General features: G+C 38.7%; 1 protein-coding gene across 6 annotated transcripts in view; it reads left to right on the top strand.

Moving 5' to 3' along the window:
• Positions 1 to 19,182, top strand: part of Ankrd44 (ankyrin repeat domain 44) — a 329,913-nt gene that overhangs the window by 253,340 nt on the left and 57,391 nt on the right. For all 6 annotated transcript variants that reach the window (XR_007349421.1, XM_048808229.1, XM_048808231.1 and 3 more), the window contains 2 exons: positions 7,684 to 7,755; positions 16,559 to 16,760. Coding sequence is in view for 5 of the 6 variants with exons in the window: in XM_048808229.1 (XP_048664186.1) it covers positions 7,684 to 7,755; positions 16,559 to 16,760 (274 nt within the window). In the remaining variant the exon portion in view is untranslated. The remainder of the gene's footprint in view (positions 1 to 7,683; positions 7,756 to 16,558; positions 16,761 to 19,182) is intronic.

Raw genomic sequence — 19,182 nt, 5'->3', positions numbered from 1 at the left:
CCCCCCCGACAAATTCTAACTAATGTCTCTGGTGATTGCTGCACAACTAAGATGGGAACTTATTTATCTTTAGGAAACAGAAAAATTTTAAAGATTAAAAACAAACTGTAAAGTTAGAGATTTAAAGAGACCTACATGTTTAAATACACACATACATACACACTCACACACATAGACAAATTCTCTCTGTATCCTTCCCTATTTCTGCTTCCTTTTTGAAATAGCAAAAAGTTTCAGCTTATCACTAGGAGGCATTGTCATGCAGGATAAAGAGTTGGACCTGGGCTCCATTCCCTGATTTGTCCTTTATTGGCTGTGTGAACCTCAAGTAATAGATTACTTCAGGCTTGATTGAGATGATCCACGTAAGACCCTTAGTTGGAGTTCTTATCTCTCAGTAAAGAGCATAATAACTTTTGGCAGTTACAGTCTTCAGCAACATCATTTTATCATCCCCACAACCTTCAACATCATGGTGGTCATCACCACATCCACCACCATCATCATTACCATGATCTCACTCTCCTGGGTCACCTCTTGGCCCTCTGTCCACTCCTAGATCCTCTTTGCACACTCTCTTCTTCTTCCAAACCCCAAGATATTAAGGTTCCTGTGGGTTATATTCTAAGCCCTTCTCCTTCCTCTCACTACTTTTCTCCCTGGATAATCTCATTCACAGTGGGACCTCATGTATTAGCCATTGCTGACGATTCCCAAATTCATAACTCCAGCCCATATATCTCTTCTGAACCTCACACCTTATATCCAGCTACCCTTTGAATGTCCCAGCAACTCTTCAAACCAAAACTCAGTGCATCTTTCTCTCCCTTGACCTTACTTGTTCTCTTTCTTATCTTAAAAGTGTTACCAAAGCTAGAAAGTGGGATGTCATCCCTGACTCTAATCTTTCTTCTTCCTCCAACATTTACTCAATGAAAAATTTTCATTATACTTTCTAAACTGTAAGTTCCATATCAGCAAAAACCATATTAGAGCTGTAATCTCAGTGCCTGGCACCATACTCAATAAATAATTATTGAATGGAATCAGTAGGAGAATGAATGAAACTCTTGATTATGACCACCTCCTTCCATTTCCATTACCTCTTCTGTACCTCAGGCTACCATCAGTTCTCTCTCTCTTGTTCAGTTTAAAAGTTCTCTATAGTTGAAATGACCTAACTGCTTCTAGCATTGTAGTCTCCACCCCCAGAGCCACTATAGTTCATGGATCACACTGCAGCCAAGAACCTGAACATGATCATGCCTTCTTAAAGCACTTCAATAACTAAATAGTGATCTTGATTTGATACTCAGGTTACAACTATTGCCCTAGAACACTCTCAAAAAATGTCCTGGATAGAACAGTAATAAGGTGATCTTTCTATGTCTCATCTTTTCTGCCTCATTGTTCCTCATTTCTTCCTGGTTTTAGATTCTTAAAATTTTTCAAATGTGTTTTCCTCCTAGTTTCCATGTGTTTTTTCTCCTGCCTTGAACATTTTTCCCTTTTCTCTTTGCCTGGCTGACTCATACCATCTAGGTTTCAGGTTAGACATTATTTTACAAAGAAATCTTTTGGGGGCCCCAATTTTATGGTAGACACTTCTTTGTTTTTCCATAGCATCTTGCATTTCTCTAGTTCTTGCCTGTCTGCTTTAATGACCTGTTCATTTCTGTGGGTTCCCCATGAGCCTCTAAGCTCCATCAAGTTGGTGACCATATTGCTCACTGCATAGTTGAATTCTGGTCCCCAATCCAGGGTCTTGAACATAGTTTGACACTCAGCAAATATTTGCTGAATGAATGAGGTAAAACCACTTGCTGGGAGAATGATTGAATTATGTGTATGTGGAAAAATCTTCCCCTCTAATAAATGTCATGGGAATGTCCCTAATTGGTGGCTATAAACAGCATATTGTCTTCTTATCCCTGTTCATCGAGTCTGTGATAGTAGGGGAAATGATTTTGTGTTCCTTTGATTAAAAGTTCATTCTAGGACAGGATTTGGAGTTGGTACACACTGTCAATTCCAGGAAGTCTTGCAGGTGATAATGTTGGAAAACAAAGCAAAGAACAGCTGTTTTTCCAGCTTTCTTAAGCAATCGAGGCTACTTTTATTTCAACTATATAAGAGAGATGGGTTTTTAAGTTATTTACTTTGAAGTTAAAATTAAATTTGCTTTCATTATGCTAACATATTCTAGCTTGTTTAAGTTCCAAGTTCTGTTCTTACACTGTTAAAACAACAAACACAAAGTACCTCATACTTCTAATACAGTTATTTGTAAATTTGAAATCGTATGCTTTGAACTGTTAATTTTTATACTGTTATTTGATCTACCAAAGACTCCTAGCATCATAGCATCTTGTTCCACATTTATTGACTGGAAAGGAGTTCTACCAATCGAAGGATCTATGAACAAAGATTAAGGACTATTTTTCCAAATAGAAATAGCTTTGATGTTTTTCTGATTATAGTAATAATACACAATTGCTGCAAAAAAAGTTGAGAAATATGAAAAAAATATAAAATTCATCTGTGAACTCACTTCTAGGTTATTGTGTCAAACGTACATGATACCCTAAAATATATACATTCATGGTATGAATTTCTAGACTTTTCTGCATATATTATTGTATCAATACAGTTTTTCTGGTTTTGTTGAAAATAGTGTTATTCTATGCATATGGCTTTAAAATGTGTTTTTTACTTGAAAAGTTTGAGAACTGTCATGGAGAGAAAAATTGATAAAGTCAATTTTTAGAAAGTTTTGCTTTCCAGTGCATTGAATGTATCATTTCCCACTCCATCATACTCATTAAGAAAACTTCTAGCTGGGTACAGTGTTGCACACCTGTAATCCCAATGGTTCAGGAGGCTGAGGCAGGAAGATCACGAGTTCAAAGCCAGCCTCAGCGAAAGTGAAGCACTAAGCAACTCAGTGAGACCCTGTCTCTAAATAAAATACAAAATAGGGCCAGGGATGTGCAGGCTCAGTGGTCGAGTGCCCCTGAGTTCAATCCCTGGTACCTCACCCCGCAATGAGAAAACTTCTGTAAAAATCTGTATTATTTTTTGCATTAGTCAGGCTTCATTTGCAGGAAACAGAAATGATGATACCTATTTTAAGAAGAAAATGATTTAATTTTATAAAATTGGAGTTTAAAAGATTACTGGGAGGGCTGGGCTTGTGGCTCGTGACAGAGTGCTTGCCTTGCACATGGGAGGCACTGGGTTCAATCCTCAGCACCACATAAAAATAAATAAAGCAAAATAAAGATAAACTAAAAGATTACTGGGAAGTTTAGAAGAGTGGATGCTAAGCTGGCAAACTGAACTGCAAGGGATAAGGGGCTGCCCCTTCCTTCCCCATGACCAGTGAGATAGGGAATCAGAGGCAACCACTAGAATGACTGGCTCCATAGGCACATCACTGTTGCTGACATGCAGGGAGTCTTGTCACTGCCATTACTATTGCCCAAGAGCCACACAGCCTTGTGCATGTGGTACTGGGGATTGAACCCAGGAGAGATCTATCACTCCTTACTTTTTATTTTGAGACAAGGTGCTAAATTGCTGAGATTGGCTTCAAACTTGCAATCCTCCTGCCTCAGCCTCCTGAGTATCAGGCATGTGCCACTATGCCACACAGCCTTTTAAATTGAGCCACATGGCCCCCAAATGGATGCCCTGCATCCTTGCCTCTTACTTCTCTCTCCTCAGTAGCTAGTGGCTTGTATCCTGAAAGCTAAAAAACAAAGAAACAAAGGCCTCCATGACTGTGCTCCTCATTAGAAACCACATAGATTTCCTCTGCCTCATTCTTGACTTCAAAAGTTCATGTTAGTGTGTTTAACTGGCAAGAATTAAATCACATCTAGAAATAACTCAGGGGAGCCTAGGAAGTGCGGCTCTTGGTTGTCCCGTCTCTGCCAGATAGACAGCCCAAGCCAACCAGTCAGGAGGCTGGAGGGGACATTGACTCCCACCATATATCAGAGCTTTTGGTGTTGGATCTGGGCTTCTTTTGGATACATCGCTATATGAAGAAGAGGGACAATTTATCTGAATGGGGTAATATATACCACTACAATGTATTTAATCTAGTCTTATTGCTAGGTATTTCCTTTTCTTTCTATTTTTCATATAATGTTTTGATAAATTCTCAGAGTCATTAATAGCTTAGGCCTTATTTTAATTGATCCATCAGGACAGTTGACAGGACAGTTCTTTCTTTTAACACCCTTTCTTCACTAGGTTCCAGAACCTCTTGCTTCCCTGGTTTTCACCTGCTCAGTCTAATTCTTCTTACTGTTCCTCCTCATCTCTCCACTCTTAATGTCCCTGAGACTGAGTCCTGGGATGTAGACTCTTGTTAGTTTACTTTACTCCCTGGTCCTATCCCCCAATCTTATGGCTTTAAATATCCTGGACTCCAAAGCTTTACGCTTAGTAGCTAAGATGTACTTTTATTTATTTATTTTTATTTATTTATTTTTAATTTGTAAAATGTGTGATTTTTTTAAAAAAAATGACAGCAGAATGCATTATAATTCTTATTACACATATAGAGCACAATTTTTCATATCTCCGGTTGTATATAAAATATGTCGATGCCAATTCGTGTCTTCATACATGTACTTTGGATAATGATGTCCATCACATTCCACCATCCTTGCTAATCCCCTGCCCCCTCCCTTTCCCTCCCACCCCTCTGCCCTATCTAGAATTCATCTACTTCTCCCATGTTCCCCCTCCCTACTCCACTATGAATCAGCCTCCTTATATCAGAGAAAACATTCGGCATTTGTTTTTGGGGGGATTGGCTAATTTCACTTAGCATTATCTTCTCTAACGCCATCCATTTACCTGCAAATGCCAAGATTTTGTTCTCTTTTATTGGTGAGTAAAATTCCATTATGTATATATGCTACATTTTTTTTTATCCATTCACCCACTGAAGGGCATCTCGGTTGGCTCCGCAGTTTAGCTATTGTGAATTGTGTTGCTATAAACATTGTTGTGGCTGTGTCCCTGTAGGATGCTGTTTTTAAGTCTTTTGTGTAAAGGCCGAGTAGAGGGCTAGTTGGGTCAAATGGTGGTTCTATTCCCAGATTTCCAAGGAATTTCCATACTGCTTTCCATATTGGCTGCACCAGTTTGCAGTCTCATCAGCAATGTATGAGTGTACCTTTTTCCCCACATCCTCACCAACACTTATTGTTGTTTGTCTTCATAATAGCTGCCATTCTGATTGGAGTGAGATGATATCTTAAAGTAGTTTTGATTTGCATTTCTCTAATTGCTAGTGATGATGAACATATTTTCATATATTTGTTGACTGATTGTATATCCTCTTCTGAGAAGTGTCTGTTCAGATCCTTGGCCCATTTGTTGATTGGATTATTTTTTTGGGGGGGTTGTTTTTTTGTTTGTTTTGGTGCTTAGTTTTTTTGAGTTATTTATATACCCTAGAGATTAAGATATACTTTTATATTCTCTCTAAACACCTCAAACTTAATACTTCCCAAACAAACTTCTGCTCTTTCCCTCTCTTTACTTTTTCACAGTTTTCATCTCAGTTCACAGCCCCTCCATCCTTCTTTTTTCTTAGGACAGAAACAGGGAGTCATCCTTGATGTCTCTCTCTTATATTCAACTTCAGTCCATCAGCAAATCCTTTTGACTGTACCTCCAAAAACATCGATAATCCAGTGATTACTCTCCATCACCCCCCCCACCCCCCACCCCCCACCCCCCGTTTCCTGCTGTTCTAAGCCATTGTTATTTCTCTCATGGACTGTGAATTCAGCTCCTGAGTGGTCTCTTCCATCCTTGCTTCCCTAGAGTGTCAAAGTTAGATCATGTCACTCCTTTGCTCAAAAGAATGACATCTTAGTGAATTTCCATCTCACTTGGAATAAGAATCCTTACAGCAACCCCCAGGGCTCTCCTCCCCTGCATGCTGGCTCACCTTATTCTTGCCTCCTTGATGTTTTTAAGTACCCCTATCCCTGGGAGTCTTGGCAATTACTGACCCCTCAGCTTGGAATGCTCTTTCCCCAGATATCCACAAATTTCCCTCATCTCTCTCAAGATGGGATGGGGCTGTCGCCCACTCAGGAAGGCCCTCACTGATCACCCTCCTTAAAATTGCCAAATGGTTTCCCCTTGAGCTCTCCAAACTCCCCTCCTCTGCTTCATTTTCCTCCATAGCACCTCAAACTTTCTCTTTTTCCCCCCACATTTTTTACTGGCTCCTTACAGTTGTACATATTGGTGGGATTTGTTTTTACATATTTGTACATGCACACAATATAACAATATAATTTAACCAATGTCACACTCCTCAGCACTTCCCCCTCCCTCCCTGCTTCTTACCCCTTAGTCCCCTTCCTCTGATGATCCCCCTTTGATATTTAGGACCTCCACTTCCACCTTTGTTTGCTTTTTTCCTTCCACATATGAGAGAAAACATACAATCTTTAAGCTTCTGTGTTTGACTTATTTCACTTAACATAATGGTCTCTAGTTCCATTCATTTTTCTGCAAATGTCGTTTCGTTTTTCTTTATGGCTGAATAAAACTCCATTGTGTGTGTATACCACATTTTCTTGTATCCATTCATCTGTTGATGAAACCTAGGCTGCTTCCATAGTTTGGCTATTGTGAATTGTGCTGTTATAAACATGGTTGTACAGGTATCACTGTAGTGAGATGAGTTTTAATTCTTCAGGAGCACCTCAAACTTTCTAGTGAATTACATAACTTTTTTCTTTTATTGCATGTCCCCCCCTCCATGAGAAAATCTATTTTTAAATACTTTATTATTGAATCCTCAGTACATTGTACAGTATCTAAATACATGGTAATTATTCATGAAGTGTTTGTCAAAATTAATAAATTTCTTTATACATGCCTCATTGAGCATGAATCTATTTATTTATTAATTCCTAGGGTGAGAAATACACATAAATTGCCTATAAAGGTTTTGGCAATTTGTTCTCCTTCCAGGGTTCCATGAGAATGTCATTTTCCTGGCACCTTTACCAACACCATGGCTTGGCCACAGTGACATTTTTGTTCCTTGAACTTGCCATGTTGTCTCTACTTGATGCATTCTATTGATTTCTCCCTTCTCCCTGTGCTCTCTGCCACTCTTTTATCTGGCTTAGGTCTTATTATTCAGGACTCTAAATATCACCTCCTTGGAGAAGCCTTCCCTGATCTTCTGCTCTAAAGTAGTCCTCCTATCAGCATATATTACATTATACCTATTTTGTTTTTATCATAGCACATATCACTTCTAAATATTTTCCTACTTATATATATTTGCCTGTCTATCTATCTATACTTTCTTTTTCTAAAGTGTAAGCTGTGTGAGAACAGGACACTAGGTGAAGATGGATTAGAAGTGCACTATTTTTCTGGATGAGCAAAGCAAAGCTTCTTTTCAAATAGGAAGGCATTTTTAATAGCAAATGCTGAAAGATCTAGAAGCTTAAATATTCTTGTCAGCATATTTGTTTTAGATAAGCTATATTTGCTTTCTTAAAGTGTTGATAAGCTACATAGTTTCTTAAGTTTCTGAAGTCTCCTTTTTTCACTTAGTTTCTACAAACTACTATTTCTTTTGTAAAATTGAATTTAATACTGTTGCTTTCTTTTTTGTCTCCACAGCTTTTGGAAAGAACCAACAATGGTTTTGAAGAATCAGATTCCGGTGCTACCAAGAGTCCACTCCACTTAGCTGTAAGTGAGAGGCTGTGGGCCACCTCCCCTGTTAGAAAAAGAATCTAAGCATTGATAAAACTAGGCTGCTCTTGAAATGTAAGCATAGTAATGAGTAACTAGTGATATGAAAGTAAGACATGGTTAAAGGTCCAGGCTGCAGAGAGAAAGACTACTTCAACTCAAAGTTCCAGCTTTACCAGTTGGTGACCTTAAACACATTACCTACCCTGTGCTGAGCCTCAGTTTCCCCATCTGTAAAATGAGAACAAATGAAAAGATAAAATGTACATGAAGTCTTTACAACAGCATACTTTATAACATTTAGCCATCTTTAAAATTAAAAAAAAACATTTTTGTTTAAGAAATTTGCTCTTAGACAATAATATGCAAATTTTAAGCCTATTCATATAACACAATTAAAACCTATCAGGGTTTTTAGGCACCAACTTATAAGAGAAGTGAACAGGTATAGAATTGCAATTGTATTCTAATTGGACTTGACATCAAAGTCTTAGAGGAAGTCTTAGACTCCAGTTCTTATACTGGGTGAGATCTGGGATGGAGAGGAAGAAGAGTTGTCTTATCACCAGTAAAGCTTCCTTACCACACCCCAGTAATCAAAGAGAAATGCAGCAGCTCAGAGTGGGGAACCGGAGACTCTTCATGGGGCACCAGTGTGGGAATCACTTCTGCTGCTCTGCCTTGCATCCTGTCCAGCTGGCCATTGGTGATCCGTGGCTGTGCTGAAGAGCCCAGCTGTCTGGTGGTCACACTGGGCCACAGCCACCTCACCTGCCCAGAGTGCTGCTGAATTGCAAGCACTCAGTTCATGGTCTGGATGCTTCTTTACTTAGTAAAGAAGGGGCAGAACTCTGGGAAAAATGGGAAGGGGGTATGTCAAAGTTTAACTGTTGTTATGATATTTCACTTATGCATGTCTAACCAGTTCTTCAGTGGTGTTCTGATTTTAAAAAAATTAGATGGAGAAGTAGGAGAGAGAAATTTTTTTATTAATAGAGACACTTAGGCACTCATGCAGAATAGGGGTAGATAAGGCCATCAATGGCACAAGGATTGGGAGTACCCAGAACTGATCATGGTGCATGCATGGAGCCCTCCCTTCCTACCTGTCTCTCCATGTACTCAACAGCACACCTGCTGACGCCCCAGTCACAATCCTCTGCCACACCCACCAATGCAGCCACTATACATACCGGCACATGCACATGTGTGTGCACACACTCATGTTGAGTGCAGTGATATGGTCACCTCTCTGTTCCTGGAGGTGGACATCAAGTGGAGAAATGGGTAGACAGTGGGATATGTATATGTAAAAAGCTTCATACCAGTTGGCTATTAACACAGGTTGCTCTAAAGATTTGCTCTTTAGAATCCCTGCCCAGCCATCTGCTGTGCCTAGGGAAGCTTCCCCAAGAGTAAGAATTCACAAAATAGCCCTGGCTGCCCCCAGAGAGGCCTGTGCAGAGAGTTCTCTCAGACAGAATTCTCGTGCCCTTTGAAAGTAATTGCACTGCCAAACCTACTATTTATTAATCTGAGAGAGAGTTTCTTGGATTCCAAAAATTCTATCATCTCTCATTCATTTTTGTCAAAAATTATTTGTGAAGTGCTTACTGTGTGCCAGTTCTCTCTGATCTCCATGGGGCTCCAGCCCTATAAAGACAGGGTGATGATATCATTGGAAAGATTTGGCTTCAGTTGTCCTGCAGCTGGCAGGGGTCAAGGAAGCACACAGAGAGGAGGTCCCAGCTAACTCACCTGGACATGGTTTTCCCACCTATAAATGAAGGAGTAAATTAGCTGAGGTTTCTAAGGACACTTCCCAATTTGTTAATTTGTTTAATTGTTAACTGTGTGATCTGGGCCAAGTGCCTAATCTTTTGTGTCTCAGTTTCTCTACTCAAAATATGAGAATAGTAGTACTTCATCAGGGGTCATTGTGGCAATGCTTATAAAGTGATTAGATGAGCTGGCTTCAGCCTTATCATTATTAACATTGATATCATTCTTTCCTTCAACATATACTGACTGTGAGTACTGCCAAGTGTTCTTCTAGAAGCTGGAGGTGTTGCAGTAAAGAAATCCCGGTCTCTGTCCTTGGAGAGTTTCCCAGCTAGAAGAGACATTAGGCAAATAATATATACCATGACAGATGGTAAGGAGTGGTAAAGAAAATGAATGAGATCCATGAGAGAGAGAGTATCAAGGTGGTAGACAGGGTGCTATTTTATATAACATAGAATCTCATATTTGAACAGAGACTTATAGAGCTACTTATGTCCATGTCTGACAGAAGGTGTTTCTGGGCACAAGTGCAAAGTCCTGGAGTGAGGGCATGTTTGGCATGTCCATAGAACAGCAAAGAGGCCCCTGTGGCTAGAGCAGGGTGGTAAGGGAGAATGGTGAGGAGGACATACTGTGGAGAGTGTGGAGTGGTGGGAGGGCTGCCATAGATCTCGAGGGCCTCATAGTCCATTCTAAGAACTTTGGCTTTTACTCTGAGCAAAATAGGAAACTATTTGTACAGTTTTGAGGAGACAAATGACATGATACATTGAACATTTTTTTAATATATTTGTTTATTGATTTTGTATTTCTTCTTCTGTAACATGTCTGTTCATTTCCTTAGTCAATTTATTGATTGGGTTTGTTTTTTGTGCTCTTTGTATATCCTGGAGATTAATGCTCTATCTGAGGTGTGTGTGGTAGAGATTTTCTCCCATTTTTTAGGCTCTCTCTTCATGTTCTTGATTATTTCCTGTGTTGTGAAGAAGCTTTTTGATTTGATTCCATCCCATTTATTGATTCTTGATTTTACTTCTTGGGCTTTAGGAGTCTCATTAAGGAAGTCAGTTCCTAAGCTGATAATGGTGGAGATTTGGACCTACTTTTTCTTCTGTTAGGTGCAGGGTTTCTGTTCTAAGGCTCACTTAACTTCTGTGCTAAATTATAAGGGCTCAAAAGCTGAAGCAAGATAACCAGGAAGGAAATGACAATGATGACTTGAACCAAGGTAATCACAGTGGGTTAGTTCTAAAAGGATTTTGTTCTTTCCCTCTAAAGTCTAATGCTTTTTTTTTTTTTTAAATCTTTTGCTTCAAGAATCTCATAAGTATGCCCACCCTCTCCTAGGTTCTCTAGTCTCTTTAGCAATTAACATGATAAAACCCAAGGCACATAATTTCTTGAGTGGAAGCACTCTAGAAATGGAATCAGATGCCCCCTAACACCTTCAAACCTTAACTGCTACAAGAGACCTGACCTGCCTTAAGTCACTATTTCCTGTCTGAACGATTCAGGTCTCCAGGGTTATCAGCCTAGTGAGTTTCATAAACATTTCATCAGCTTGAAAAAAATTAAGAGAGAAGATTATGCAAATGAAAGCCTCCAGCTGTTAAGATTTCCAGATGGACCCATTCTTTTCATGGACTCTGATGAGGTCCTAATTCTTTCCCCTGTTGCCCTTAGTTCCTATGGAAAAAAGTTTGGAGAAATTAATCATGTTTAAGAAATAGAAGTTATCCTAATGAGGTGTTTTTTAAAAGAAGTTATTTCTTAAAATCATTTAAAAGCCTGATTGAACTTCCAATGAAGGCTTTATGCATAAAGTTCAAGTGCTGCAAGGTAAACTAAAGGAAGAAGCATGAAAAATTCTATAGATCAATCTGGCCTTTCAATCATTCTGTCTTTAAGAGCATCTTCAAGTTCCTGATATAGAAGAAAGTATGGATTGAAATTCTAAAACTTTTCTACTTAACAGATTCACTTTTTGAAAAAAATCTACATCCCAAGCCCTTTTAATTTTTTATTATTATTATTATATTTATTTTGAAACGGGGTCTCACTAAGTTGCCCTGGCTGGCTTCAAACTTGTGATCCTCCTGCCTCAGCCTCCTGAGTGGCTGGGATTACAGCCATTTGCTTCATTTTATTTTAATATTAATCTTCTTTAACACAAACTGATGAGTTTATTTTTTGTTGTGAGGATTAAAGGGAAAAGTGCAGGGATCTTCTGCAGGGGCAAGTTCTGAAGTCAGCACCACACAGCGCCCTGTGTTATGACTCTGTTGTTCTGGACAGTGCTGACTCCTTCCTACCAGTTTCCCTCCTGGATCTTTCTCATTCCCCTGTGTTTCTTCTCTAAACCTAAGTGCATGAGCCATTGTGCTTTGGATACATGGATGTATTATAAATTTCCAATTCCATTTTCCTAGGCCAAGTCAAATTAACAGAGATTAAAGTCCTTACTGTCCGTGTCATAACACTGAAGGAGCCAGTATTCGCAAATAGCATCTAGACCCTGCTGTTGTCTACATGGGCTCATTTTCCTTTGATGTAGAGTCGTGATTTCTACATAAGTTGAATCAGTGGCTACCATTACAGTTGAAAATGGGATGAAGCGTTTTGCAAAGTCATTTTTCAAATAAGCAACAGATTGAAGCTCATAGTGAAGCACAAGACTGACTCACATCATGTTGTAGATGCCTCTATTACCACAGCCCTTTACATAAGATTAGATGCTCCCAAGTTAGCTTAAAATCACCTGTAGCCTGATTTGATAATGGCTGCAACTGGTTGAAGGGTATATATAAGAATTCATTATCTGTGTGTGTGTGTGTGTGTGTGTGTGTGTGTGAGTGTGTGAGTGTGTGTGTGTATGTTTGAAGTTTCCTATAATAAAAAGTTAAAGAGATACTCCCTTAGAGCCATATAGCATCCTTTTCATATTCTCTCTTAAAAAGCCTGCAGGTAAGTCTCCACCTTTGAAACACAGGTTCTCCAAGAAAAACTCAGTCGTCATTGATAAAATGAGGATAACAAGAATATCTAAACGCTGACTGTTGTGAGAATTAAATGAGGTAATACATGTCCAGTGCATGCTGTCTGATGCACAGTAGTCTGTCAGGAGAAGTTAGCTGTTGGTTTAGAATTCAGGTTGGAATGAAAGCTCACTGTCCCATGCAGTTATGGTTTGTACAGTGAGTATAGATCAGAAAGTTAGACATATGGGAATTTGTTTTTCTATTTCAAGAGAGGCTGTGTGTGCAGTAAAAGAGCAATAGTTCAGAAATTAGTCCCCAAGGTGTACCTTCTTGCTCTATGGCTCTATTCAAATCACTTTATCTCTGTGTTGAGCCTTCTATAGCAAGAGTTTTGGTTTTGATTCAGTGTTGTTATTCAGTCCTGTTCTATTACATGTAAACACAAAAGTATTAGCTTGAAAGTCAACTAAATGGAATTACTGGGGGAAAGTATATGCTTCAAGCATGCTTTTAGGTTACAGATTCTGGGTTTCAGAGCCTGATTTGTCACTAGCTAAATGGTCACAAATGAGTGCATTAAAACTGCTGGTTCTGTGCTTTTCATCAATGAAAAAGGATGTTTGCAAAGATTAAACAAGATGCTAGACCCTCATCATGGTGCCCCACACATAACAATCCCTTAATAAATCTTTGCTATTTAAAGAATGTATTTATACCACTAAAATGAATAAATGATAATAGTCATTCATTTATTCATCAAATAATTTTTCTGCACCTCCTGTGTCAAGCATGATTGTAGGATATAACAGTGAACAGCCTGCATAAAGTCCCATCAGTCACAGACAAACAAATCAATAGACACATAATGGATATCAGATGGTAATACATGCTATGAAGACAAAGTAAAGCAGGCTAAGTGGGGTGGAGAGTGGAGGGCTATTTCACACCAGCTTCTCTGGGAAGCTTCTCTGATAAGGTGGTATTCCAAAAGAAGTACCAGAGAGCTATGTGTCTCTCTGGAGGAAGAGCTTTCCAGACACAAGAAACAGAAAGGTGCAATGACCCAGAGTAGGAAAAGTATATGTTTAACTCAGAGGGGGTGAGTGTGAGCAAAGGGATGTGCAGAAGATGAGGGTAGGGGAAGCCAGATCCTGAGGACCTGACTTTGGATTTCATTACCAATGAGGGAAAAAGCTATAGATTAGTTTTAAACAAGGAGCAATATGATCCAGCTTGGGTTTGGGAAGGTGTCATCTGGTGGCTGTATCAGTAATAAATTGTGGGGGGACAGGATGGGAAGGGAAGCTTTTTCCAGGATTATGGCAAAACATTATGCATTATACAGAAAGGTAGTAGTGAGAAGTGGGTAGATTCTAGACACATTGTAAAGAAAGAGTAGAGATGGTGACACCTGGGAAGGGGCATAGAGGGCTGCTACTTGAAAAACCATATCTTCATGTGAATTAGAACAGGGATATGAAATCAGGTATCGTGATGCCTCCAGCATTGTTCTTTTTGCTTAGGAGAGGGGAGAGAGGCCAAGGAGGGGGATGTGGTCAAAGAATGATATCTGCAGGTATGGAAATGACACTGAAACCCATTGATTTGTACAATTAATGTATTAATAATTGCAATTAAAACTTAAAAGGGGGAGGCAGGTATATGGGTAGTCATTTTCCTGTGGATACCTGTGAATCCATGACCCTTCTGAGCGAGTAAGGAAAGATATGCCTTCCTCTCAGCAGATATGCCCCCGGCACCAAGGCATGCAAGGTGGGAGGAGCTATTCTTCAGTGCCCACTTGTACTATTGTCTCAGAACCTTGTTCAGGGCTACAGTTTGTACTGAAGAACAGGGAAGACAAAAATAACTCCAAGCTTTGGGGCTTGTGCAACCATAAGGATAAAGTTGCCATTTACTGAAATGGGAAGGTTGCAGATAGAACATGTTTGTGGAGGAAAATTAAGAACTGAGTTTGGGATGCCTGTTAAACATTTTAAGTGGAAATACCAAGAGGTGGTGCGATATACAAGCTAGAAGTAAAGGGAGAGGTTGGGACTAGGATATAAATTTGGGGTTCATTAATTTATGAGTTATTACATTGCATATTATATATAATGTATGTTTAATATGTAAAAATAACACCAAACATTAACAAAAAAATGTAATGATAAAGTCCTTTTTAAATATATCAGTACTCTAGAGGGTACTGAGCTATAGCGCAGTGGCAGAATGCTTGCCTAGCATGTGTGAGGCACTGGGTTCAATCCTCAGCACCACATTAAAGTAAATAAACAAAATAAAGGTGTTGTGTCCATCTACAACTAAACAAACTTTTTAAAAAATAAATAAATAAATGTATCAGTGCTCTTAGTTTCTATGAATTATTTTATATCTAGTGTTTGTTAGTGTTGTTAACATATACTCAGGAGGAAAAACATTTAAACTATTTTTTAAAAGATAAGGTGAACTAAGTCCATATGCTCATTATTCTCTCTCCCAGTTCTAGAGGTAACCACTATTAATAACTTCTTTTATATCCTTCTGAAAATTTTCTATGAACATAGAACTATATATAAATATGTATATAATGCATATGTTTGCTTTTTATATAAATGAGGTCATGCTATATATACCATTTGCAACTTAGTTTCTTTTAAAAAAATTTTTATAGATACTGTCAAGTCACCCTTCACAAATGTCATACCAATCTGTACTCCCACCAACCAAGTATCAGATTGCTTTTTTCACAGTCTCAACTAATATTGGACATGACCAAACTTTTTAATCATTGCCAATCTGGCAGTTGAAAATAGTGCTTTAAAAATTTACATAGTTTTTCATATGTCTGTTGGCCTTTTACGTTTCTTTTTCTGTGATCTGCCTTTTCATGCCCTTTGTACATTTTCCTAGTTTTTAAAATGGTTTCTAAGAGCTCTTTTTATATTAAGGCGATTAATCCTTTGTGCTAAGCCTTTTTTTCAAATAAAATGGGCCTTCAGTAATAGCTGCCGTGGAAAATAAAAGGTGCAGGTAACAAAAGAGGGAACTTTGACTAGACTTTGGGGACATGTTTTCGTCTCTATTTCTTTTTTTACTTCCCTCTCTGATCCGTTTTTCCCCAGATAATCTTACTCCCCATTTCTCTTTTATTTTCAATGTCCCTTGCCTGTTGGGAGTGGCGGGTGGAGAAGTATATACATTTTTTACCTTAAAGACTGACTAATTATTATCTTTCAAAATTTTAGTCTTGCTTTTTAGTAGTATAAAGTTTCTTAATCTTGACATACCATAGGATCTCATAATAGATCTGAACTTGGCACTGGTACATGGTATATATTTCCTTAATTGTTTCTATGGTTTGATTATAATCAGTGGAAGAAATAAAGGAGGGAAGAAGCATCAACTACACAGAAGACATTATGCAAGGCCTGTGTAATTTTTCTCTTTTCATCTTCACACCAACCCCAGGAGGCAGCTTTTATTGCTCTCATTTGATAGATGAGGAAACAAACTCTAAGTGCAATTGAGAAAACTTGCCTAAGGTCATATGGTCACATGGTCACATGGTTGATTTAGTCAAGGTTAGACTGGAAGGAAAGGTCTACCTGCCTCTGTGGAATTCCAAACCCCAGGATGTTTTTAGTATTTTTTTTCCTCCAACTTTGCTAACAGAAAACACTCCTGAATTTTTTCCTCGTTTTGTCAGTTGATGTGGTTAGAACTGAACTGAAAGGTGCAAGAAAATATTAATTCATGCAATTATTCATTGTATATTAGATAATTAGATTGGTAGGTATAAAAAATACATTAATGCACTTTGTGCCTTTGCAGCAAATTATTTGACAAAAGAGAAAGAACATGAAGAAATTCACATGTAACTGTGAAGTTTGTGTGTCTAATGCTCTGATTTGCCGGAAAACCCAAGGGATTTTCTGCTTTGCTCTTTGGAGTGGCCTTGGAAGCTCAGCCCTTAGTCTGGATTATGTGGGATATGAAGTGAGTGAGCTTGCAAATCCCTGTCTTCTTCTTTATAGGCCTACAATGGGCACCATCAAGCCTTGGAGGTCCTTTTGCAGTCGCTGGTGGACCTGGACATCAGGGACGAGAAAGGCCGCACGGCTCTGGATCTGGCCGCCTTTAAGGGACACACAGAATGTGTGGAAGCACTTGTCAATCAGGGAGCATCCATCTTTGTGAAAGACAATGTAACCAAAAGAACCCCACTTCACGCCTCAGGTAAGACTTGTCAAGGGTCTAGTGACCCTAGTTTTATTCATTGTTTGAATAAAAAAGTGGCAGAATCCTCTTGAACCCCCATTTTTATAATATTGATTTTCTTTCAATATCACAGATCTACATATTTCCAAAAATTTTTGATCTGATATCCCTTTGGAGATGATTGGTGTTCTCTGGCCAAAAGCCTCTTTTTATTGTTGTTGTTGTTTTTCTTAACCCAAAAGACTGTTCTGAACCTTTGACCAAAAGGCTCCCACAAAACTTTGTGGAAAAAAGGTCAAGATAAAATGTGATCCTCAGAATAAGTTCTATAGAACAAACCACATCAAAATCACGTGGCATTTTAAAGCATGACATTAATGATATTGCAGGTCTATTTCGTGTAGAGAAACATCAGACTGTGATCCAATCAGTACATCATTCTACCAACCTAAATGATGCTCTTTAGCTTTTGCTCTGTTTCTTGATGCATCCAATGTAAAAATAGAGACTCTTAAAAAGTACATGTATATATCAAAAAGTAAGAAGTTTGTCTTTTCTGGGAGTTTCCTCCAATGCTTGTCAGTTGATGTGGTTAGGACTGAACTGATAGGTGCGAGAAAACATTAATTCATGCAGTTATTCTTCCACCTTCAATATTTATAGATGTACACACACAGATATAAAGATAAGGCAGAAGAGTCTCTGCCTCAGCTAAGGCATAAATACCTTTGGGCCCAGGAAAGTTACTAATATTAGCCTTTGATGGGATTTTAGTAGGCATGGTCTGATAAATAAAAGTAACTTACACAATGAAATGTGGTTGTATTGAAAATTAAATGAAGATAGTTCCCGCACCCCCCACCCCACACACTTAACTTTATGATTCTTGTTATTGGGGAAAACTTTCTGGGAATGATAGACTTTGTAGAAGTATTTCCACAGCCATTCCTTAACTTCCAACCCAGTGAAAAGATAGAATACAGAGACTGAAAAAAAACCTGTTGTCTAAATATCTGGAAATGATTGTTGCTGGAAAAAACTTTAACCATGAGGTCAGTGATGTTTGGTGTCATTGAATAACAAATTCTTACTTCCCATCACATTTAGTCTTTTGGCCACCCTGGCGTTTTGGGTATAATTAATAATGTTCAAATGTGGAAGACTGCCCTGTATAAACAGGTGAACAGTGAGGCACAATTGTCATGTAGGTGTGGTCCAAGGGCGCCCCCTAGTGGTAAAGAAGACTCGCTCCCTTCAGGTTTCCTTCGCGTCGTTCATTAAAAAGACGCAGGCTGTCATCTAATGCTGTACTCTACAAAATGTCTGCTGTGCAGGAACTTTAGCCTGTGGCTTGAGGATCTGCTTACCCAGAATCTTTTTCAACTCCCTGGAGAGGCCCATTTTCTTGTTTCAAATCCTCAGAGTACTGTAAGGAGCGGCAGCCAGGATGGATATTAGAGGTTTGGGCACAGATGGATGCAGTGACAGTTGTGTTTTTTAAGTAGCAAGAAAAATGGCTGTCACTTACAGCCATGGAGAGGCTGAACTGGTCTGAGACAAAGCTGGAGAGAGCAGGGCACAGCTGAAGATGTTAACATCTTTTTGCTAGAAGGCAGTTGGGGAGGAAATGTAGTATATGGGAAGCCAAGAAGAATTCAAGTTTGGCTACACTTTCACACTAAGGGGCACATAAATTTTCCTAAGGACTACTAGTTAAGTTTAAAAAGCTAATGTACCCCCCTTCAAAAAAGAAGAAGAAGAACAACAACAACTATAGAAATTGTTTTGCTGTCCAACACACTGGATGAGTGATATGGACTTAGATTATTGTGTTCCTCTTATGTTTAGCCCAAATTCAAATATCCTTGGAATTAGTGTGATTTTGAACACTTAAAGACTATCATTTTGATATAGAAACAGGAAATGGTCAAAGTATATTATTTTTCCACCATCAGGAACACAGCTGTCAGTCCTTTGGTAATCCTGTCCTTTAGGCATACATTAAATTCCTTGTATTTTCCAACAATGGTAACAGATTTGGTGTAATTTTAGGAAAAAAAAAAAAAAAAGACAACAGCAACACAATGTATTACCTATAACTCTGATCCACGAAATTTCCTCTAGAGATACATAAATGGAATGTTGCTGAGAATGAGCTGAATGCAATGGTCTACAAAATGTGGGCATTATTCCTGCAGTTCATTTGAATGGTGCCGACAAATGTGAGCTAATTCTAATATGTATTGTCCCTGAAAACTGTGTCGATGTTAAATTAGCATTCTCTCAAGACTGGCAAGCAATAAAAGCACTGTAAAATGCAACTCTGAGAAGAGCCTTTATCATTGTGACATAGCTGCCTCTATTCTCCACATCCATAACAGGGGAAATTCAATGTATTTTATGGTGTTCTTATTGTTCAGAGAGGAGAGTAGGTCGTGTC

Source organism: Marmota marmota, unplaced genomic scaffold, assembly GCF_001458135.2.
Source record: "Marmota marmota marmota unplaced genomic scaffold, marMar, whole genome shotgun sequence".
NCBI classification, from domain to species: Eukaryota; Metazoa; Chordata; class Mammalia; order Rodentia; family Sciuridae; genus Marmota; species Marmota marmota.
Note: the sequence above shows the minus strand (reverse complement) of the source record. Positions and strands in the feature narration are given on the sequence as shown.